The 24,305-nt window shown below is 33.9% G+C and overlaps 1 protein-coding gene across 1 annotated transcript in view; it reads left to right on the top strand.

Moving 5' to 3' along the window:
* Positions 1–24,305, top strand: part of NALCN (sodium leak channel, non-selective) — a 292,340-nt gene that overhangs the window by 6,317 nt on the left and 261,718 nt on the right. The window contains exons 2-6 of the mRNA XM_023532439.1: positions 10,021–10,167; positions 13,062–13,244; positions 22,176–22,259; positions 23,434–23,573; positions 23,661–23,789. Of these exons, the coding sequence (XP_023388207.1) occupies positions 10,021–10,167; positions 13,062–13,244; positions 22,176–22,259; positions 23,434–23,573; positions 23,661–23,789 (683 nt within the window). The remainder of the gene's footprint in view (positions 1–10,020; positions 10,168–13,061; positions 13,245–22,175; positions 22,260–23,433; positions 23,574–23,660; positions 23,790–24,305) is intronic.

The raw sequence follows: 24,305 nt of genomic DNA on the forward strand, positions 1-24,305 counted from the left end.
TTAAATGAGAAAAAATTTAAAGTAATAAAAGTTACTATCTTTAGTAAAATTATAAGTCTCCTGTATATACTGATTATCATAGCATTATAATACATTTAGCTGAAAATATTCTTGTGTTTATTTATTTTGGGAGACATGATTCATAGATGCAGTGTTTCTTCAAAGGGTCCTGTGACCTAAGATGGGATAAAAAAAAAAATCAACATTTCAGCCTAGGAAGTAAAGAAAACAAAATTGAACTATAGAGGAAAAGAAAGAGGATAACGTTTAAAAAATTTCATTTTAAAATGAGAAAGCTTTAAATCTGATAGAAAAACTAAGAGCTGCAGCATTCTAATCCTTAAGTCATATTAACCTATAGCTATCTATAGAACATATCGACATGCCAAGAAATAAGAACGAGGTCAAGAAGGAGAAAAATAAGAATGGGGGTCAGTGAAGGAAGGTGTTGGAGAAATTGGGGATGAAATTCTAAGTATGAGTAACTGAATCGGACTACAGTAATGGAAATGGGGAGGTGGATGATAGAGATTTAACAATAGAACAAATGCTAAGAGATTTTGGTGACCAGACCAAAAGAATGAAAGGGAGGAATGAGTAAAAAATGAATCCAGGATGTCAAGCTTGAGCGATAATGGATATTTTAATTCTTATTTTGTTCTGCCTAGATAAAGCAACTACTTCTTTATCATTCAGTTAGCTGTAAATCTTTTGCTTTATTATTTTAAAGAATCTTTTTTTTTTTTTTATGAAATCCATAGGAGATCAGCTTCACATATTACTTCTGGAGTAGAGAAAGATTTTTTTTTTTTAATTACTTCTTATTGCTAAAAAGTACAAATTATGGAAACTTGTATCAGACAAGATACAAATCTGTGATGGCTGAAAATACTATTAAATATATGTTACAAAATTTGCCTGAGGATAAAAAAAAAAAAGAATCCTAGATAATGTAAAACTGGGATGGGAATCTTTCAAGCATGAAACCTTGCTTAACTCTTCCTCCTAAGAGCTAAAGCACAGAGATTAAGATAAATATTGTAAATAAGGGACTTAAATTTTCAGAAATAGAACTTGCTGGATTGAAATGTCTTTCCTTAAATGATTCTTTTCATTTCCCTCAATTCTACATATGTCAATACTTTATGGAGAAAAAAAGATATTAAACTCTAGAGAGCCTGAAAACAACTTTCTACTTTTTATTAAATAACAAATTAAAGCATTTTTAAAATTGACTTAGTTGAACTAGGTGATTTGTTTTCATTTTCTTCCTTTTAAGAAATGAATAGCTATTTTAAAGGTATATTCTAGACTAGAAAACTATAGTAGGAAAATCAAGGAAAAACCAAATTTCTTAGTAATCTCATAAGACAAAAACTTATTCTTGTATATAAAATATTCTTGTATATAAAATACATTCCATACAGTTATTTTTTGAGAAAATTCTGAAGTTTTCTGAGGAAACTTAAGAATAGAATATACTATATATACATACAACTATAAATCAAAAATTATGTCTCAAATTTCTCTTTTGCCTGTGTTGTTTATAACTAGTTTAATTTCCCCCCTTCCCCCCAAAATCAGTCTTGACTATGAATAGTAAACTCTATAGGTATTAAAATGCTCATCTGAGCATCTAGACCAGTGATCCCATCACCATTTGGGACCACTGCTGGGAGTGTATAAAATCACCTGAGGACTGTTTCTTAAAATACCATTTTCCATACTCTACCTCAGAACCTCAGAAGGTTCTGATTTAGTATATCCGAGGTGAAGGATACCCAGTGTTGAGAATGTTTAAAAACCTCCCTGGATGATTTATATGTTACTTATCTTTGGAAACTACTATTTTAAACCATTCAACCTTCTTTGTCCAAACTCTGTGGATTCATATACAAAGTTAAACAATCAAAAAAAAAAAAATCAATAACTCTTTTCAATTTTCCATATTGTTTTAATTACAGTGTGGAAAAATTTTGAAAACTACTATTTTAAACCATCCACCTTCTTTGTCCAACCTTTGTAGATTCATTACAAGGTTAAGCAACCACGATGACAATAGATAATCTCTTTTTCTGTTTTGTTTTGTTTTGTTTTTTTAAATAATAAAATGCTTATCACTGAACTGTCAAATAATAAAAGCCATTGAAGAGTCTGCCACTACCTGGAAGATGGGAGAACCTTTTAAGGACTACTCTGAGTTTGGTAAACTTGACCTTCTTACAAAATCATATGATCAACCCGTGGTGTTTTTTAATTGATATTCTTTTTTAAAATTTTCTTACACTTATGCTGTACCCAGAATAATTCACAAAATTATAAATACATATCATTTTTAAACTTGTAGTGAAAGACAAAGACTTGTTAAATGGATTGACTGATCTTCTCAGTAAAGGTTGGGGAGAGGCTGCTCAGCCTACATGTGCGAGCTGATCACCTTAATTTATAATTAATACTGCAGTGATTTAGGTGATACAAATACAACTTCATTCTCTCTCCTACTCCTGGACTGTTTTAGTTTGGCATGCAGGGTGCAACAACAAACATGTGTTGGGCCATCATAGTCTATTCTGAATTCCTTTACCAAATCTAATAATTTTTAAAGGCCAAGGAAAATTCATTTTTTGCAGTTAAAAAAAAAATGAAACAGAACAGAATCCTTGGTGAAATAATGATACCGTTTTGAAGTATTTGTAGAAAGAATCAGAAAAAAATAATCTATTTTTTGAGGGGTGTAGTAAGTAGACTCAATATAAAAAGTAGAGAACCATTTTCTGTTTTTGATCAGCGTGTTGACAAAAGCAAAAGAGAAAAAGAGCCTGTGTTTGGAGATGGTCCTTTGGAATGTTTGGCATCCTTTGTTCGGTAGCCCATCTTGGGTGGCCCTTACAATCCTACTGAGAATGGACTATGCGTGTAACACTCTGTTTTTGCAGGGCTACATCCTGATTTAGTAAGGGCCAAGACATAGACATATAAGCACCCAGATGAAAGTGCATTTGGAGGGAGAGAGGCAGAGAAAAGTGAGAGAGATTGATGCCGTGATCCCAGGGATCAAAACTGAATGTCCTTGTTCTCCTGCTAAAGTGATCTGCTCTGCATTATGACAGGGCCAGACCTAGAACTCGGGCTGCTTTTAAGGGAGAAATCAACGCAGCTGCCTGCTTTTCCTCCAAGCAGAAGCCTGCTTAGAGGGAAGGATGCATGTAGGCCATGAAAGTTCATGAGCAAAGCGGATCAATGAGAGGTTTGCTTGAGAGACCCTGAAAGGCCTGGCATTGTAATTCTAAAGGTAGCCACACTATAATTTAATTTCAGTGTGTAGACTGGGAGAGGCAAGAATTGGAGACTCCCTGTCTCTGATCTCTGAGAAAGAAGGTGCTGTTCACAAAGCCATGGAAAGGTCAGATTGAAAATGTGGACGGCTGAACATCACAGAAGTAAAGGTCAGAAAGTAAACTCGGGAAGGGAATTTACGTTCTCTAAACCTCAGTTTTATCTGTAAATTAAGAATAACAGAACACCTGCCTCACTGGGTTATGGCGAGAAGTAAATGAGATAATCCATGCAAAGCTCTTAGCCTCATATATCATAAACTTTCAGTAACTTTTACAGTTAGGCATGATTTGTTTAAGCTTAAAATTAATTATTTTCATATTTTACTTGTTTTAAAGAAATTACAAGTGAAATAGTTGTTTCAAAATATTTGAATTTTACAAAAGTTCTTGAAATTAAAAAATAAGAATCAAATTCTCTGCCTGCTCTCTCCTTCCCTCCCCTACCTCTGTTCTCCCAACACAACAGACTTCCTGGTCTAACCAGCTCATGTGGATCTAGGCAAGTGTGCCTCATATTTTTAATCTGTACAGTGGGGATAATAATAAAAACTTCTTCAGAGAGGTATTAAGGCCTTGCAATAGTGCCTGGCACAGAACCAGCTTTCAATAAATGTTGTTCTCAACTTTCAAGTGAAAAGAAAGACTATATATATATTTAAGCTTGATTCTCTTCTAAATTTATGTATACTTATTTATGGACCATTATCTTACCCTAAGAATTGATAAAATACATAAAATTAGAAGCGGCTTCAAGGGTGTGTTAAATTTTATCGCTAGAAGTCTTTTGGGATATAATCTATTGCAAACTCCTAGTCAGTCCAGGAGTTCTTTCTGCACACTCCACAATATGTAGTCATTTGCTCTGAGAATATCCAGAAAAGAGCTTACCGCCTCTCTGATAGCCCAACACATAACTGAGAACTTTTAGATAAAACGGTTCTTTTTGTTACTAACTTCTGCTGATAACTTCCATTTAGTATGGATTTTCCCTGCTGGAAGAACGAACACTACAAAACAAAATCACGCCCTTGACTGTGTTCTGAACTTTGAATTTTGAGTATGACAGAAGGACTTCTTTCAATGCCTTCTTTCTGCTCTAGTACATTCTCTGCAGAAAAACAAATTCTTTGACCCATGTATCATAGGTGGGATCTGTTTTCTAGTTTTCACATTCTCAGCATATTTAATCAAGAATTTATGAGACTAAAACTAACTCTAGGAAACTATAAAATCTGTTATCTTTAGGAAATTAAGACAACTTCTTACTGTGTGATATAAGATTATCACATGGGAGTTAAATGCTTTTATTTCATCTTTTTTTCAAAATTCAGAGTAAAAATAATAAAAGCATAAAAGAATATTTTTAAGATTTAACCTAAATGAAAAGGCTGGATGAATGAATAATGACAAAAAAACCTGAAAATAATATTTAAGTAGAGTTGATGAGAAGTTTGATGATTTCTTGCTGGAAAAAAGTAGACACATTTTTATAAATGTGTGGCTGGAAAAACTATAAAATGAATCATATAATAAAAATGGATTCAATTTTAAACATTGAGAAATGTCTCTACTATTTTCACAAACAATAATTGATGCCAAGAGAGTTTATAATCATGAGATTGAATGATAAGAATATGTTGAAAAAGTAGTTTCTTTTTCTTTTTATAACACAATAAAATTTTAATTTAATAGTTCTATAAACTACTTGTCTTGATTCCTATCCTGTCTCATCTCTCTGCCTAAGTTTTCTCATCTGTGAAATGGTTCTAGTAAGACTTAAATCACAATGTATGTCACACTTAGAACAGGCTCCGCTCGTGAGAAGCCCCATAAACATTTTTGTTGGAAGGACTTTGTTTTCACGTGGCAGTCAACAGAATTTGGGAAGATATCAACTGTTGAGCTCACTATTTTACCATGGGAACTCCTCATCTTCTAGAGCGTTTCATCAAGTTTTTATGGTTTTTTTTGGTAGGGGTGCTGTGTGTGTGTGTGTGTGTGTGTGTGTGTGTGTGTGTGTGTGTCTGTGTGTGTGTGACAATTGTTTTCCTTTTTATAAAGTAGTTGGACTAGAGAATACTATTCAGTTTTACACCAAATTCTGTCTTTAACACTTTCCCTTAAATGGTTGTGATGATTAAGATCAAAGACAATCACTGAGACACTGGGGTTGCTGGAGTCCAGATGTGCTGTGGAGGCTGTAAGAGGTGCACTTGTGGGAGGGAGTGCAGAGTACCGGCAAAGCACAGGACATGGTTCTCAGTATCCTTAGGAGGGAATGAAGATGATCTGAGTTTGAAGAATGAGGGGCTTTCAGCCATTCAGGATGGAGTGAGAGCTTTTGTTTTTTCAGATGAAGATCTGGAAGTGGAATGGGTTGTATGATAATTCTGTTCTTAATTTTTTAAGGACCCTCCCCGCATACTGTTTTCCATAGTGTCTGTACCATTTTACTCATAAAGGCCTCAGAGTTTGTGCACATAAGTGGCCAGAAGAATAGTTGTTGATTTTGATGTGTTGCCAATTGTAGTTAACAACTAATGATTAAAAAGAAATCAGATATTTATGTCTTCTTTTTTTGAGGGGGGAATAAAATAAATGCTGTGAGTCTACTAGAGTAGTATGTTTCTCTTGTTTACACTTTTATTCCCAAACATTAAATTTTTCAGTTGTAACAAACAAATCACACACAGAGACAAAAACTCTTCATGAGTTTAATTAGAGAATAGAAAGGACTAATGTGAGATTGGCAGCAGCAACAAAGAGGACACAGCTGGAATAAAGGAGCTGAGGTAGTTGAGAAAGGGTGGAAGATAGTGGTTAATGGTACGTTTAGCCAGTTCAAGCATGTGGGTATGAGTATGAAAGGAAGTGCAAGTAAAATTCAGTGGGATTCAATGTCCTTGAAACATCAGGTTAAATAAAGCAAGAAGTCTGTAAGCTCTACAAATGCCTTTGCTGTTCCATGCTGTATACCCAGCACATGTTACAGTACCTGATACCGTAGTGGATGCATAATATTTTCTTTGTGAATGAATGAATGAATGAATGAGAAACAAGAAGATAAGCTGAGGTTTTCTGAGTTACAAGAGAGACCATATTAGTGTATTGGGAAGATAATTTCTGATATTAAAGAATAGGACATATTGAAAAGGCTGATATTTGTAGCAGTTCGGACCTGAGGTCCTATGGCCTAGCAAAGGCTCTGGGAATAAAGTGAAAGGGGTCTTGCATATCAATGGAATGAGGAAAGTAAAAAAAAATCACCAGTGAAAAGAGAATCTGTGCAATCTTCTGCACATGTGGAGGTTTTCATATGGGTCCTGAAAAGCTCAGGGTAGTAGAATCTGAGACTTGAGACTGATATCAAGTTGTCCTGTTGATTTTTAAGTGATGATGTTTTTGGTATGGCCTATATCTAACGAAGAGGCAGCATAGATACATGACTCAGTAATCGTAGCTGGACATTAACAGATGATGATCGAAACCGTAAGAACAGATGCTCATTTAAGGGGTTGAGTGCAGACCACAGACACATGGGACAGCAGGTAAAAGACATGCTGTAAATCATAATTTAGAAGACAGAAGTTTCAAAATTGTTTAATGCAAACCCGAGAAGGTATGGAGAAGAAATGACCTATAGTGTTGCAATACCTCACAGTTAAAGAAAACTGAATTTATTAACCTTAACTTGGTCAATAGAGAGCTGGAATGACCTAAGAAGAGTATATGCCAATAGAAGTAAAATATAACTATCCTAGATTACAAAACTGGATTTTGACCATTTAAAAGAGCAATAAACCAGTTTCTTTTCTGCCTGAGTTGCCATTAGCTGCTTCCTAGTAAAAGATTTATCAATGAACATATTGTAACTGTGCAGCCTCCTCCCACTATTGAACTAGTTAAATACCAACTACTTTTACTAAGTGTGAAAAAGCTACTGGAGCCATGCTTTTCAATTAGTGCAGTGCCTTGTGAAGGACACTTCTGTAAACAGAAAAAAATATTAGGTTATAAATACATAATAGTGATAAGGCTAAGGTTCATGGAAGCAATTTCCTGTCAAAATAATAAGCTTACCTAGGATACTTAAATATCCCTGCTGGTCTTTATCAGAGGAATAATAGATTTGCTGTATTCAGTCATATTGATTCAATATAAATGCATGTGTAAAACAATATTTATGTAAAGGAAAATTATAACAATCAACTGACTCAAATTAATTTTGGACTATTTATATGTTTGTAACAAACATTTTGCTACTTGCATGCTTTACATAATATTTAATATTATTAAATCAGTCAAATTTCCAGTCATTCAGGAGCTAGTTGTTAAATTTTAATATATGTGTGGATTAAACAGGTTCCATCAGAGTTTGGACAGAGTTTTCTTCGGCTGTTGATTTGGTGGCACTTTTGTTGTAGGTAAAATGTGGGTGAAAGTGGATGACGACTAACGTCATTTGTTACAGTTGCACTGTTTTTGTGGGCCAAATAATAGTCAACTTGGAGAGTTTTAAAAAATAAGTTCTGGATGTCTAATTCTCTAGATAAACAAATCAGTTTATAGTCAGACGTTGCTTTTGCTTCAGATGAGATATTTATAATAAAAGGTGCATGGAATTAATATGTGAAGGCGCCGTGTTTATACGTTAAAAATTTTTCAGCCGGCAACTTATGGTAAGGTCTTAAGAACAATAAATATGGCTATCCATAATTTTCCACTGGTTCAGTGAAAAAGGCATTATGGCTAGTGGGTAGGTCTATAAAATTTTCTTGGATCATTTTTGAACAGCATTGTGAAACCACTCTTTATTTTCTCCTTTGCACTGTCTAATCTTGAAGGATTTCTAAAAGATTCTGTATCCAGTTTTGGGTACATAAGAGACTGTCATTCAAGAAGCATCCTATATTGAGGCCACCAGATGTTTCCCCCCACAGTAAATCAGAGAACAAGCATAATTTGAATATTCTGCATATATTTACATATCGATGTCAAGAGTCCCTAACTTCAATTATGTAAAATAAAATTAATTAGTGCAGCCTACTGCAAAGCACATATTCAAATCCAATATTCAGAGCAAGACAGCCTGGAAATACCTAGCACATCTTAAAGCAAATTAGTTTGATTTCTTCTGGGAATAGGAGGGTTGGGCGGATGTATCTATCTAGGTGCATCAAGGAGAACATAGATGCAGAGGAAGGTGCTCAAAGAGGGAATCAGGTTAAAGCTCATTTGTCCTGAGTTTCTGTGTTCTCTTTCCCAGTGAAAATTGCAATTGCACAGATATACACGTACTGTGAACACATTCTTTTTATCTGGTGCTCCATCCAGGACGGAGTGGCAGTCATTGTTCTTGGTTAGCGTTCTTTCTCTAGCTCCAAGGAGCAGTAGATAGGAGAGCCAATGCAATTTCCTGGTATTAAAACTATTGTGTTTCCCTGTCTTGGTATCTCGTGGCTGTGCACTGCTTGGAAGACCAAATCTATTCTTTACCTACCTTTAGAAATTCTCCTCATCAGTCCTTGACATTAGCATGGTCCACTATAAACACCTTAGGTTTTGTAGTCAGAGCTGCTTTTATATTTCAAGTTTGTTTGGGTGGCTTTGGTCAAGTTATTAGCTACCCCGAGGCTGGAATTCTTAGTGCTTTCATAAAGAGACAAGATGTTTCCTTTCTTCTGTGAGCCATAAAGATTAAATAAAATATCATTGCTAAGTGCCCAAAACAGCATAAATCCAAAAAAAATGTTAGCTCCTCTCCTTCATCTAAGAATCAGTCCAGGTGTTAATCAAATGAGAAGTCTCTCTGTGGACTCACAGAGTAATAAGGCAACACTTGCCTTTTCAACATCTCCATTCACACTAAATTGCACTTATTTGCTTTATGTGTCCTGCGGGCAGGGTACATAGTAGGCCTATCAATGGCTGATGGATTGTGGAAGGTGGTAGCAATGGCTGAAGGGAATTGACACATATAGTAAAATGTAGATGACTCAGAATTGTGCAAATTTAAGTGGTAAGTGGGCATCTCATCTTCCTCTTCGATGTAATTCATATTTATTCAGAGTAGCTGGAAGAATTGATATAGCCACAGCATTCATAGAAGAAAAAAACAACTCCATTTAGAGTAGTTTCTGCCCCATTCTTTCTGGCCCACATCCTTTATGGCAAGGACAAAATTGGGAGATTAACGTGGGACTGTCATTGGAAACAGATGTCTATGAGTGTCACATTAAATTAACTCAAGGGAAAATCCTGGGAAAGATCTGAGTATTTCTCCTGGATTGGTCAGCTGTTCTCTGGCACAGACCACCTTTAAGTGGAGACAGCTCTAGGTATATGAACACAGACCTCGAATAATTTCCTACTAATATGTGCACCCTAAGAAGCAAAGCCATTTTACCCCAGTTAATCTAGACTAGTGGTCTCTAAACTGACATGCAAATAGTTTATGAAATGCACAAGATGATGTGTTAGGCTGAGAGGAAAAACATCAAGCTTTTATTGATATTATTCATCTCATTCTTTTAAAATTCCTATTTGCATGTGCTTATCATATACAGTATAATGGAACATGTGTATAACTAATGTATGAATAGGTGTACATTGGGCACTTGTTTTTGTGATCAGGATAAAGATGGCTCAGGTTACTAACACAACTCTCTCTTTCTGTTCCCAGACCGCCGTTTTGTACTTGCTCGCCAGAGCTGACTTCAGCATGCTCAAAAGGAAACAGAGCTCCAGGGTGGAGGCCCAGCCAGTTACTGACTTTGGTCCTGATGAATCTCTGTCGGACAACGCTGACATACTCTGGATTAACAAGCCAGTAAGTTTCTTTTTGAAGTCCGGAAAAGCACATGCTGTTTTAAAGGAAATTTGATTCATATATTCAAAAATCATGTACCTTTGGCTTTGAAATGTCTGTTTGAGCTGCAGTAGAATCTGGATGAGTCCGGGAGTCTGGAAGTTGAGAACAATTGAAATAATGAAGTGCTGCTCTGAGTTACTTACATAGGAAGAAGTGCTAGGTGGTCTGGCTTTCTCCTCTCCACCTCTGTGAATGCTGTCCTCAGAGTCACCCAGACTATGCCACTTCACAGGCTGATCCAAAGCTGGAGTCCCATATTGGTGACCTCTTTTACCAGGCAACATGTATGAATCTATGAGGAGATAATCAAATGTTAAATTAAAGGTCTCCTTCTGAGTTGCAAGTTTTGAGTAAAAGTAAAGGTTAATGAGACAATGATAGTATCTCTGAAGAACTTTGTCACCTTCTCTGCCTAATTAAGCTAATGAGAACTCGAGAAGATCTACTATACCAGGTATCATTGTATCCTAGACAGTTTAGTGGCCAGAGCTAAGGTGGAATGCCATATTCACAGGTATTGGAAACTCAGCTCTGCAAGCTAGTATAGGGTCAGCTTTATTATTATTAAACTCATAGTGCAGGCTGAAGTAAGAAAATGAACTGTTAACTCTCACAGTGCTTGTCTTTCCCTTGACCATGAAAAAGGTCATCTGCCTTGGTCTCCCTGACCTTTCCAGTCTTTCTTCGTCTAATCTGTTCTCCAGACTACTTCTCCAGCCTGCTCACATTACTTTTTACATTTCCATTTCTGTTCACATTATCTTCTGCTTTACAATCATTAAAATATCCCTGTTATCTACATTACAAGTTAAAATACATATTACATTCAAGGCGCTTTCTATTCTGGCTCTAACTTGTCCATCACTGGCCCTTTCTCATATTTACACATTGTCTACTTGAGCCATATCAACAACTTCCTGCTCCTCCAAGAGGAACTCCTCCAGTTCACATTGTTCTCCTTGCCCAGGGGCCCTTTTCCAGCAATCCTGACGAGTCCAGTTCTCCTCATGCAGGTAGCCAGGCTCAGATGTCACCCCTACTCCCAACCACTCTGAAAGGTTCCTCACTTGACCCTCCACACCACAGACAGAATAAACCTCTTCTCTTTCCACTTACTCTATTTTATATTTGAATAAGTATACATATATACTGAGTATAAATAAAATATTTATGTTATGTATATCACACTGCAAAGTAGTGATGAGTCAGAACTGTGTTGTTTCCATTTTTGTGTCCTGAGAGCCCAGTATAATTTCTGACACATAGTAGGTCTTTTCATGTTTAAAGAATTGAATAGAATAGAGAACAAAGCACTCACTAATTTTTTTTTTAGTGTCCATCACATACCGAGCTTTCTGAGAACTTCTGAAAAAAAGTAGTATTATAGATGGAGCCTCAGAAGCACCAAGTAAAATGATTAATGTTTAAGTAGAATTTATTCTTTAATTCTGAAACAGATTTGTTGTGGAATAACCTTTCTTTTAGAGCTCTTTTGTGTGATTAAATACTTTGTGTTGGAAGTCCAGATGGGGCTAGATTCACAAACTGCTGTTTATTGAAACGCTTCCAAATTGCATGAAAAGTGCATCAAAATAAATTTAATCATCAGTGACTTATATGGTATGGAATTAGTGGCATTACGTCTTCATGCAAATATTATAATTGTCAGATTAATTTTAAAACCCATTCACCAGCCTACAAATGTCTGAGTCTCCTCAAAGTTCTGACAGTCTTTTCTGTCTTTCATCTTGGGTGCTTGCTAGCTTGTGTAGCTGCAGAATCTGTCTACTACAAAACAGATTTTTTTTTCAGGGGGATTAAAGGATTAATGTGACTGTATATACATCCAGGATAGTCAATAAAGAACATATTTAAATTATATTTAAGAATTGTCTAATTAATTAATTAGTAATATTAATTATGTGGGTTTAGCATGAAAATGCAATATTTTTTATCATAGGTTTTATTAATTTTCATAATAAAAGTATCTGAGTGATTAAGTCCTATACATATGCACAGGTAGACACACACATGCACACACGCATTTACCTTTTTAATTTCTGCTTTATGCTGGGGTTAAGGAAAATATTCACAGTGCATGCATTGCTAGATTTGCACAGAAACTTTTTTGTGTGTGATTTTAGAAGATAAATCTGGACTAAATTTGTACAAAACATGTTCTCCAACATAAACAGGGAAGTCTATTTATTATCTTTTGAAAATAAAGGATGATACCAGATTTTAAACAATATTTCAATATAAGGATGCTACATATAAGAGACATATGGAAAGAAAACCTTACACATGGGAAGTGTTATATATCAATTCATTTTAAAAAGCATTTGTGATCTACAAAGTTAAGCCATTTGCTAGATACTAAGGAAGTTACAGTAAATATAATGTGGTCTCTGATTCCAAGTGCTCGTAATAGATAAAAAAGTATAAAAGTAATAGTATATCAAGTTTCTAGTTACAAACAATTAAATCAGATTCTAATTAAATAAGAATCTCCCTGTGTTGTGGCCCGTTGCCCTGGAAAGTCTCATTGGCATTGGAGTAGCCTGACCAGGTTCACATCTGGGCTTTGGCCGTTATTAATGCAAGACTGTAGAAAAGCTTTTTAATCTTTCTGAGCCTAGTGCGTTCATGTGAAAATTAGGCCGATTTAAGAATTAAATAATATTAAATATGTGGAAATATTTTATATGCATTTAATAGACATTAGTTTCCTTCTTCTCTTTACTAGTAAAAAATTTTAATCTCGGTATTGTTTTCCAAATAGTGCGACTCCTGATACAAGTTTAAGATATCATTTTTTGATGTCATATAATAACTTCGGACCATTCTTGCAGTGGGTTCACTCTTTGCTGCGCATCTGTGCCATCATCAGCGTCATTTCCGTCTGTATGAACACGCCCATGACGTTCGAACACTACCCCCCTCTTCAGTATGTGACCTTTACTTTGGATACTTTATTGATGTTTCTCTACACGGCAGAGATGATAGCAAAAATGCACATCCGGGGGATTGTTAAGGTGAGTGTTCCCACGTTATTTAAGCTAAAAATCAAAATGCATTGAAAATCTAAATCAGTTTATTATGTAAATATTCATTTCAGTAAAGCTAAACATCTCTTTATTTTATCTACATCGAAGTCTTTTAAGATAGGATATAACTCCAAAGATTGATGAAAATGTGATGCATAAGAATATTTTAAAAGTGAAATCAATTGTGTAAAGCACCAAGCCTCGGAATATCTGGGAAGGAGCTAGGTGGGCTGACCGCCAGCTTCCTGAGGGCCAGAATAAGGTCTGTCGTGCCACCTATGGGTGACCTCAAGCAAAGGAGGCATCTGTTGATTTGCGAAATGCAGAATAAGGTTACATGATAAATGTCACAGTGTGATGCTGTTCAGCAGAATGTCGTTAACCTGAGGCATTTTGAAGGTATTAAGGGGTTAGAAGAAAGGACTTGGGGTAGAAAGGAATTCCAGGACTATAAGAAAAGGAATGTGTAGCATGAAATTGCCACCAATGGGAAACCAAAAATAAGTAAATAAAAGAAAAAGAAAAGGAAGAAAATTTCTGTCATGGGATATTTCTTTCTTCTGTAACACTAATCTTCACAGAATTAAAAATAAGTAGATGATACTGTCTCTAATGTATTTTAAATTGTACTGTTTACCAAGACAGAGTGTATAACAAAATAGTATCATGGGCGTTGGGGGTCTCTGCCAAATGACAGATTTGACTCAAATCCTGGTATTTTACTGGCTGTATCAGCACCTCGAATTGGGTAATTTTTATGGAAAAGGGACTCATTCTGTACAAGAATTTCAGAAGTTTAGTGAGATGATGCATAACATGTGGTTACTGGTCAGTTGCTTCTCTTTACATAGTTCTCTGTGTGCTATCCTTAAAAGAGATAGATCACAGTCAATGTATTATTCTTTTCACTTTTAACTTTTTTAAAACTTTTTGTTCTAGAAATTTAAAAATTTACTCAAAAGTAGAGATTAGAGTTGAAATGAATCCCTATACCTTAACATCAACAATTATCAATATTTAGCCAGTTCTATTTTATTTTAAAGCAAATCTGAGAAATCAGATAATTTCAGAAATAACTCCCTATGCATTGCAAACTGATAATTTTTTCGTACCCTAATGCCATTGTCACATCTAGCAAAGTTAAAAATAATTCCTTAATGTAAGCTAATATCCAATCCATATTCTTATTTTCCCAATTGTCTGAAATATTTCCTTTTACAGTTAGTTTCTTTGAATCAAGGCTCAAACAAGGTTAACAAAGTGTATTTAATTTTTATATTTTAAAACCTCATTTAAGTTCCAGCTACTGGCTATTGTCAAAATTTGTAAGTAGCTTTGAAAAAGATTTTCTGAAGTTTGTTAGGTGACTCCAGAAAACTGGGAATCATAATACAAAAGAAGAAATTTAATTCAGTATAGGAATTTAACTTGAATAGGCCCATCAAAGCCTCAGCAATCTTGATGCAATTATCAAGAAACCAGTAAACTCAGAGACTTCTCAAGAGCCTGTCATGAATGCAGTAAGCATGGACCCCAAGAAATGCAGTGTGGCTCTAAGATGTGATACATAGCATGCTGAAAAAAGTGTTGGTTCATGGGAACAATAGGCACCCTCCATGACTCAACCAATGGACTTCAGCATGATTCCAAAATTGTCTGGATCTTCCACAAGTGACAGTTATTCCAAGCATTATATGCCTACGTTTCAAAAATCAGTAGCTAAAGCAGAAGGTCACCTTGGGGGAAAGTGGTCCTGTGAGAGTGCTAGAGGTATCTTTTATGAAACTGTAACTTTACTCTCCAGCATAGCCTAGTCATATTTTAAATCCTTTGATTCCCCAGAGGGCCTTGGATGACCCTGGCACTTATGGGTATTATTCATTCAGGCAATGGCAATCTTTGAATGTTTTGGGTGAAACTCTTAGGGATTGAAATACTATGTGTTGACTTCTTTGAGGTTCCAACTTGAATGAATAAAGGCATGACATTTTCCTAGAATAAAAAAAAAATTTGTTAAGGTATTTACTAAATTAAGACTTAGATTTCACATCATAAAAATGACAGTAGGAATTGCTTTAATTGTCACAGTCAATGATAAAAAGAGCAGAGGTGGATTTGATACATAAATTATGCATTCATTCCAAGTGATCACGGCACTAAATGAACAGAGGTTTTAGTAGTTTGAATAGAAGTCAAAGCAATCGTTAAAAAGAAAAAAAACTTGTTTTCTGACCAAGTTGTTTTCGAAATGCTATAAATGAGCCATTTTCAGTACTTTCAGACTTTCACCAACATTTGGATGCGTTATTTACTAAAACCAAATTTTGTTTTATTTTCAATCTGTAAGAATTGAAAATTGAAAATTAACATGAGATATGATTTTTCTGTTTTTCTTTCAGATATGATCAGATTAAACACAAATGTAATGCAGATTTTAACAAGATTGCATTACTAACATTATCTTGAAGTAATCAACACAGCTTCATATCTCATTGAAACTGGTATTCAATGTTTAAATGCTGACTGATATTTAGGTTAAATGTGGTTAAATATGAGGTCTTGAATTAGCTTTAAATGTATCATCTCATTGAAATTTCAATATTGCGGACCGCGCAAAACAGTCATAACAGTTGGTATCATTTTTGTACTACATACTTCTGCAAATATGCACATTAGACACAGATCAAAGTAAATTCTGCTTGAGATCACATGCTTGTATTTAAGAGTTAACTTACTTTCCCGAAAGTGGGATTGCTGGATAAAATAATTCTAGTTTTGAATTTTTAAGACTGTCTGTACTGTTTTCCATAATGACTGTACCAATTTACATTCCCACCAACAGTGTACAAGGGTTTCCTTTTCTTCTTGCCATGCTTGTTATCTTTTGTCTAACAGATGTGATATGATATCATTGTGGTTTTGATTTTACTTCCCTGATGATTCCTGAAGTTGATCACCTTTTCATACACTTGTCCATTTGTCTTCTTTTGAGAAATGTCTGTTCAGGCCCTTTGCCCTTTTAAAAATTAGGTTATTTATTGATTGTTTTTTTGATATTGAGTTGTATACATATATCAAATCATCTATTTGTGCACCTTAGATATATGTAATTTTAATTGGCAATTATACAATAAAGCTGGAAAAAAACTTAAAACTTTTAATCAGACTTAGTTTTAGCAAAAAAAATCATCTGTCACAACTAATTTAAATATTATTGGTTTTGTATCTTTGTGTTTGTAAATTTGGTTTAGTTTTACAATTGCATGAGAAGTACATATGTATATAGATATTTAAGTTATCCCATAATAAATACATTAGCCCACATAGGGACTCTATAATAATCTTTTAGTTGACCACATGTGACTCATTATGTTACCATGCCTTTTTTGATTAATCTTACTCTAAAATTTTTAAAGCTTTATTAAGCACTTGTCTGCTAAAAAACATTTTTTGAGATAGTTTCATACTTTTTCTACCACTTCATTTGCCAACTACTGAAATTTTTACCTCTCAATCAATTTTGTAGTCTCTTTACCCAGAATAATTTGCAAATATGTGCCGTGTTTGTTCACTTATGGAACTTACTTTTTTTCACACATATAAGGACATTATGAATATATAGATATACATCGTGTTCTATTTTAAGCATTAAGTTACTCTTAATATGTTTCGCATCATTTGAAACAGAGCTATACATCCTAGCTGTTCAAATATTAAATGTTTAATATGCACTGATTTTCAACTGAAATATTTCTCCTTAATAACTAAGAAGATTTAGTTATTAAGTAAGTAACTCTAGTATGTCATATGTCTTCTGCGTGGAAGAATATGTGTGAGTCGATGTACAGATATGTTAGAGATTTTGGGATTGCTGGTCTTTCATTTTTGGAAGAGTATTTTTCATACATAAAGCTGTATTAGTCCATAATAAAATATTTATAGAAGCAAACCAGTGTATTCTTGCCCATCCAGCATACACAACTTTAAAATTATACCTAGCCTGGTTTTGCAATGTTATGGTACATCTAAAAGTCATACCTAATGCTTAAGGTAATGTGATCTAATAATATCTAGGTTATAAAATTATTTGCAACGAACCAAACCCAGTAGCTTTATCTTTCAAAATGAAAGTACTGAAGCTGTAGTTTTCTAGTATTACACTCTAATTTTATTGACTCAGTGGTTCGTCATATATGTTAAACTATGTATATACATTTTAATTTACTGTATTAAAATTTTAAGATACTTAGGATATAAGTATAATATGAATATAAGAGAGTTATATTCTTAAACCCAAGTACAGTTTCTAGTCATTCAGCAAACATTGATTGAACACACGATGAGCTCATAACTGCCCTGGGAGAAGGGATAAAACAGAGCAGAGCCCCTGTCCTCAGAGAAGGCCTGGCCCACTTTTGTACATGTAGGCACTTCTCATTTTTTGCATCCAATCTATTCCGGAAAATATGTTAGATACTATATTTTCAGAAAATAGGAGACTGTATTCCATTATTTTAAGTGGGAAAACTATGAATGCATTACAGCAACCCCAACCAATATCTCCAAATATCACAAAATTAGTCTTAACACTAGATAACTCTCCGCCTGCATTTTTCTGTATAATAACAGCACTTAAACACCCATTGCTCAATTATTTGTACTTACCTAATTCAGCAGTGGATGTTTTGTATACACTTAACCAAAACAGCAATATGTGCTCTGATAAGCAGAGAAATAATAGATTAAAGTACTATCTACCATATTTCGTTGAATCTGTGAGGTCATCAATTACAAGATGCAGCATCATTTTATATATCCTTAAGGAAGAAAAAAATGCTGCTAATTACAATTGGATTGTAAAATATAAAATTGTAAGTGATGCATCAATTATAAAATGCATTCTAATTTAGAAATGTTAAACTACATTGCAGGGGAAGAGATAATATATCTTAAAATTGGTGAAATAACAGCAAATAGACTAGAGTTGATAGTCTCAAGTCTTGAAAAGGTGAAAGGTCAAGGAGAAGATAGGGAGGGGAAAGTAGTGATGAACTTAACACTCATCCATTGTTAATAGGTTAATAATGGCAGCACAAGAGTTAGCCCAAAAGAAGAAAACTATGCCTGCATTTTGCACATTATACCTTCTTGCAGGATTCATGGACAACTTAAATGCTTCCACTGGCACATGTGCAGATTCATTGTAGTGGTTCTTTTGAGGGCAGATATTTTTGCAAATATAAATAGCAAATATTTATATAGTGAGAATTCAGGCAGTGAGAAATAGAACTTTAGTATTTTGTGAAAATGCTGTAGTGATGGTTTGTAAAAGGTATGTGGGGAGGGAGCACAAAAAGGAATGAAACATTCTGCTTGGGGATATCATGGAATTTTTGAAGAAAGAAATGTGATGTGACGTCTTAAAGGTTGAGTAAATGTGGTCCATGTCACAGGCAAGAGGGGATGGAAGTAAAGGATTTCTCAGAGAAAGAAAAGGAATACTCTGAGACACAAAGTTGTGGGAACAGCCTGGTGCTTTGGAGAACACTAGTCAGAGGTAGCAGATGGGATGTTCACAGGGAGCAGCTGGAGAGGATTCTGTGAAGACAGGCCCAGCTGCACAGTGAAGGGCCTTGCATGGAGTTCAGACTGCATTCCGTGGTCAGTAAAGATGCCTGGGGTATTTGAAACCAAGAGTGACATGATCTGATTCGTATTTGGGAAGTTTGCTGTGGGGGTAACTTGCTGATGCATTACAGGAGAGAAATTGAAGCAGAAAGTGCTCCCAGCAAGAAATGTCTTTAAAAATTTTTGTTATAGGAATGTATTTGTTTTAAGGATTTCACATATTCTATAATGTTTCTCAAGCTTGAAAGTATCTGACAATTAATTCCCACTCTCCAATAATTTGTTTCTAATTGCTTCTACCACTAATTCATGTTCTGAGAAGCATTCTCATTTACCAAATCCTTTAGAGTCAAAAATGAACCACTTGGGAGATGTATGTTTGCATTGTCACAGAGTGTCTGATGTATTGCAGACTATGAGTTCTTCAGACAATTCTCTGTTGTCTATTGTTTATCTGACAAGAGACCTAAGTAAAAGTAACATGCATCCTCCGAGCATTCTTGAAGTAATAAATAATAATGCTAAGACACAGTGACAGATGGACCCTGGGAACTCAGAACTATAAATCATGTACTCATGAAACTATACCAGTGCCTATCATTTTATAACTGCAGACTATATCCCTATAAACGACTTCAGGTAAATGTGTTTGGTTTCTCTGCTTGTTAAATACTTGCATGGCAATTTACGTTACTTTCTTATACTTTATAATTGATTGGCAGCCTCCGAGTGTTTACCTTTATATAAATGGACAGACAGCTCTTGAATAATCCATCTCCCTAGCCATTAGCACGCTGATTTCTGCCCATAGCTCAAGCACTCTTTGCCCTCCATTTCCAGTTGATGCAAGAAACAAATTAAAACCTTTCTTTCAGGTTAGAAACATGTAAATTAAAAAAGATACGATAAATATGTTAGACACAAAATGTAATATGAGATTATATTTCAGAGTGCCAGGTTTTGAAGTCTGTCTTCTGTTTATTAAGAGGTATTTGAGACTTGTGGAGCCTTAGTGATTATTGATTGATGTATCATTTTCAATTTGGTTATATTTACAAGTACATTATAATGCACAAATCATGTAAATCTTGACCTGATTACTATTTGCATGGTATATAGGCTCTGCTTATTCGAACTATACTAATCCAGAAAACATCCAAAAGTTATTTCATAATTTCATATGTGGTCTTTCATGATCCCATAGGAAAGAGGCTTAACTTTAAGGTACTCACCTTTAAAGGTATTATGTACAAGTTTCTCTTTGAAGGAACAATATCAAGAGTTTCCGTGAATGAATGGATGACGAGGTGCCTTCATAAAGCATATGAATTGACTTTTTACTGTATGCATTATAATGTATGAAAGCTCTCTAAGACATGGTTTATGTGCTTATCTTGTCATTCATTTAATATCTGTTGTATGTCACTCATTGTACTAGGTGCTGGGAATACTACCCAAAACAGTTTAAAGTCTCAAGATGTTAATCATTTTCAGAACATACTCAAACATTTACAATGGGTGATAGACTTTTTTTTTTAAGGTAACGCCAGAAAATACGTTTAGAGAAGATTTAAGTAGGAAACCCAAACTTAACAATTACATCCAATAAATCAGAGGGACTAAAATATAAATTCATTAAACCATCAGATGGGGACTACAAAGGACTGTTCTGTAAATTACGCAATATGAATATTATTTAAATACTTGAGCTGAGTTGCCAATTGTTGCACGATGTATGAGTTACAGTACTGGTCAGAATAGGCTGTGGTCAGATCGAAATGTAGAGGAAAAAGGTGGTACAGACAGAACAATGAACACTAAAGAGCAAAAGCTTTAAAAAAAGATGAGAAAAATCTGAGTTTTTGTATGCCAGGTTTCTAAACGCTGCTGATTAAAGAATTTTTTATTAAACATTTTTATAAATAATAAGTGACTCAAAAATATGAACCAAAAAATAATATGTAAAACTTATGCCCAGAGATTATTTCACATATTCAACCAAGACCAGAAAAAGAAGCCAGTTATAAATAACCATTACATACCACCTAGCAGGTGATGGTCTTGTTGGCTAGCAGGTAAATGCCACTGTGAATTTCTTGAAAATCTAAAGAAGACAACATTTCAAACAATGCAACTAAAATTACATCCTAACTCAAAAATAGTTTCCTATATTACACAGCAGAAGTTTCGCTAAGCCAGTTTTTATAATATGAGGTCATTTAAAATTAGAATGTGTTTGCATGCTTTTGTTGTATTCTGGTTCCCCACCAGGGCATCTAAAATTATTTAAAATAATCCATCTGTTTATATAGTTCAAAATATACTTTGAGTCAGCTTCGCAACATCAGTTTTCTTAGCAAAAAGATTTGTATAGTAAATAAGAAACAAAAATTCAGCCAACTCTGTTATTGATAGCTTTACATTTTGAGTTTGTGGGGCTCACATTTTTAAATATTATTTTATTTAGGCCAACTGACAAAATATTTGTTGTTAAAACTAAAATGGTAACCTTTAAAAAAACAATTTTGAAAATTCATTAAAAAAATGTAACACATGAACATTAATCAGAAGAGATATGTATAGATACACTGTGAAAAGTATGTCTCTTCCACCCTTGGCTCTTGGCCACTTCTGTTCCCCTCTCAGGAAAATAGCACTGTTTATCCTCATTTTTTGCATTTTGAATAATCCCCAATATAATGGAAGTGCTCATCTTACATCTTTTTTAATATAATTTGTTACTAAAGCAAATTATGAGCAATAAAAGAGGTTAATTATAGTGACACTCATGTAATAATGTATAATGATATATAAAAGCAATGAAATAATAATACTATTGGGAAAAATACCATATAAACTCATCCTATTTGGTTGTCTGTGCACTCACTAATCTTTAATTGCTCTTTTTCCTGCCTAGCATTTACTTTTAATTGTTCCTATTTTAAAATTGTTCTCTGCCGAATGCCATAAAATTTCAGTTTTTACTTTTAAATTTCTTTGTATCTTTTAAACAATCACAACTATGCTTATTAGTTCTTAAAATAAAGATCAAGTGATATTTTTCTCTCTTTTTGCTTAAAATGTAAGTAAAGAACACATTTACTTAATGAAAGTCAGTTTAAAAATATGCATGTTTATTTTTCTACATAAACATCAATATATACTATACTGTATATTTTACATTTTTTAAAATTAGTTTTTACTGAATTAACATTTGACTATTTCCTCCACAGATTTTTTTTTTGAAATTATTTATTTTGCCTTATAATGCCATGTGAAATTTATTTTTAGGGGGATAGTTCCTATGTGAAAGATCGCTGGTGTGTTTTTGATGGATTCATGGTCTTTTGCCTTTGGGTTTCATTGGTGTTGCAGGTAATTAAAAACTTTTAAATTACAAGGGGTTGTTTTCTGAAGTGGGCATTATTTAGCATTGAAAATCTAAACAATTATATTAAAGAATATATATCAAATGTCATTGTGTATTTTTCTATATCATGTTATTTAAGTGTTTATTAATAAAAAGCCCAACATTTTAATCATTGTCAGCCTCATTTGCATATTATTTATTAAACAGAAATGAAATTCAATACAATAGAAAATTATTTCTTACTGAGCAGATATAAAAAATATAGTCATGAAAAAAGGAAAGAACTTAGGTGAGATTTCTGTATTTGTAGAATAAAAATATTGAATTTAAAAATGAAAATTTCAGTCTTTTATGTGACTGAACTCTCATTAAGTACTGCTAAAAACATATATAGATCCATTGGGATACATATTGGTTAACATAAAATCTATATTGCAGATAGAAAATGCTTTACTAGAGAAATAGGGAACATATATTAAAAACCTCTAAGGGAGGAATTTCATTTGAAAATGGTAGAATTTATTGCCATGCTTTCAATCAGGGTTAATTTTTACATTTAATTCAACCAAAGTTACTATATTCTTCATTTAAAAATTCAGAATAAAATAAATTCACAGTTCCTCCTGCTCATCCTTGTGCTTTTGATAAACTATCTTTATTTTGATTAAGCTCACTTCTCCAACAGTCTAATTTATCTTGCATATTTTTTCCATTTAATAACTATTGTATGTTTGACAAACATTTTCTAATTATTACTTTGCCTCATAAATGATGCAATTCTTTTTCACATTTTTTATAATATTTTAATCTTTTCTTTATTATACCATTTTCTAGATATTCAAAAAGTTCCACCAAAGAACATGTATGATTAGTGAGGAAGACTTAGCACACTTATTCTGTATTTTAAGTCGACACTGTTTTTATAATAAAAACTGTGCCTTGATGAATTAGGCAGGAAATGAACACGATTAATGGCATTTTCATTAGTTTATGTATTTGTTTCTCTTAAGAGAGCTCTAGCTTCAAAATGTACTCAAAAGAAAATTGATTTCAATAGAAAATGAGGTAGGGCAAAGTTCAGAGTACAGGATCTACCTCCTGAAGCTGTCTGTTTATGCCATGACTACAGACAATGCTAAGGGAAAGTCTAAACTTGTTTATTCTCCTGTAAATTTACAGGTATTTGAAATTGCTGATATAGTTGATCAGATGTCACCTTGGGGAATGTTGAGGATCCCAAGGCCACTAATTATGATCAGAGCATTCCGAATTTATTTCCGATTTGAACTACCAAGGACCAGAATTACAAATATTTTAAAGTAAGCACTATTTTTACCTACATTAAAGGGGAAAGTTTATGACACTCTTTTTAAGTTTTATTTACTTTACCTTATTTTTCCTCCTAGGCGATCAGGAGAACAAATATGGAGTGTTTCAATTTTCCTACTTTTCTTTCTACTTCTTTATGGAATTTTAGGAGTACAGATGTTTGGAACATTTACGTATCATTGTGTAGTAAATGACACAAAACCAGGGTAAGTTTAACTACTAACTGCATTTTAATCTAGGTGATTAACAAGGATGTTTCTGTAATTCTCACGAGAAAAATCTGTGTCTAAATTTTTTAAAAGTAATTAAGTACTCTCTGTTCTATATTTTGTGCTTCCTCAAAATTGTTTTGTCCAAGTTTTTAAAGACAACTATTCAAGAGAAGCCAGCCTGAAAGATGTAACCCTGTGGGAAAGTAGATTAAGCAAATTCAAAGTGTACGCTTAGAAATTGTCCTCTGTGGCAAAATGGAGAGTGTGCGAACCTAACACCATCAGAGTAAAATAATATGGGAATGGAAAATGGTATAACTACTTTGAAAAACAATTGGGCAGTTTCCTAAAAAGTCGAACAGATACCTACCATATATTCCATTCATTCTATTCCAGGTATTCAACCAAGAGAAATGAAAATATATGTCCATACAAAGACATATACATAGTGACTTTATTTGCAATGGCCCCAAACCGGTAACAACTCAAATTTCCATCATTAAATAAATG

This window comes from Pteropus vampyrus, unplaced genomic scaffold (assembly GCF_000151845.1).
Source record: "Pteropus vampyrus isolate Shadow unplaced genomic scaffold, Pvam_2.0 Scaffold83, whole genome shotgun sequence".
NCBI lineage: Eukaryota > Metazoa > Chordata > Mammalia > Chiroptera > Pteropodidae > Pteropus > Pteropus vampyrus.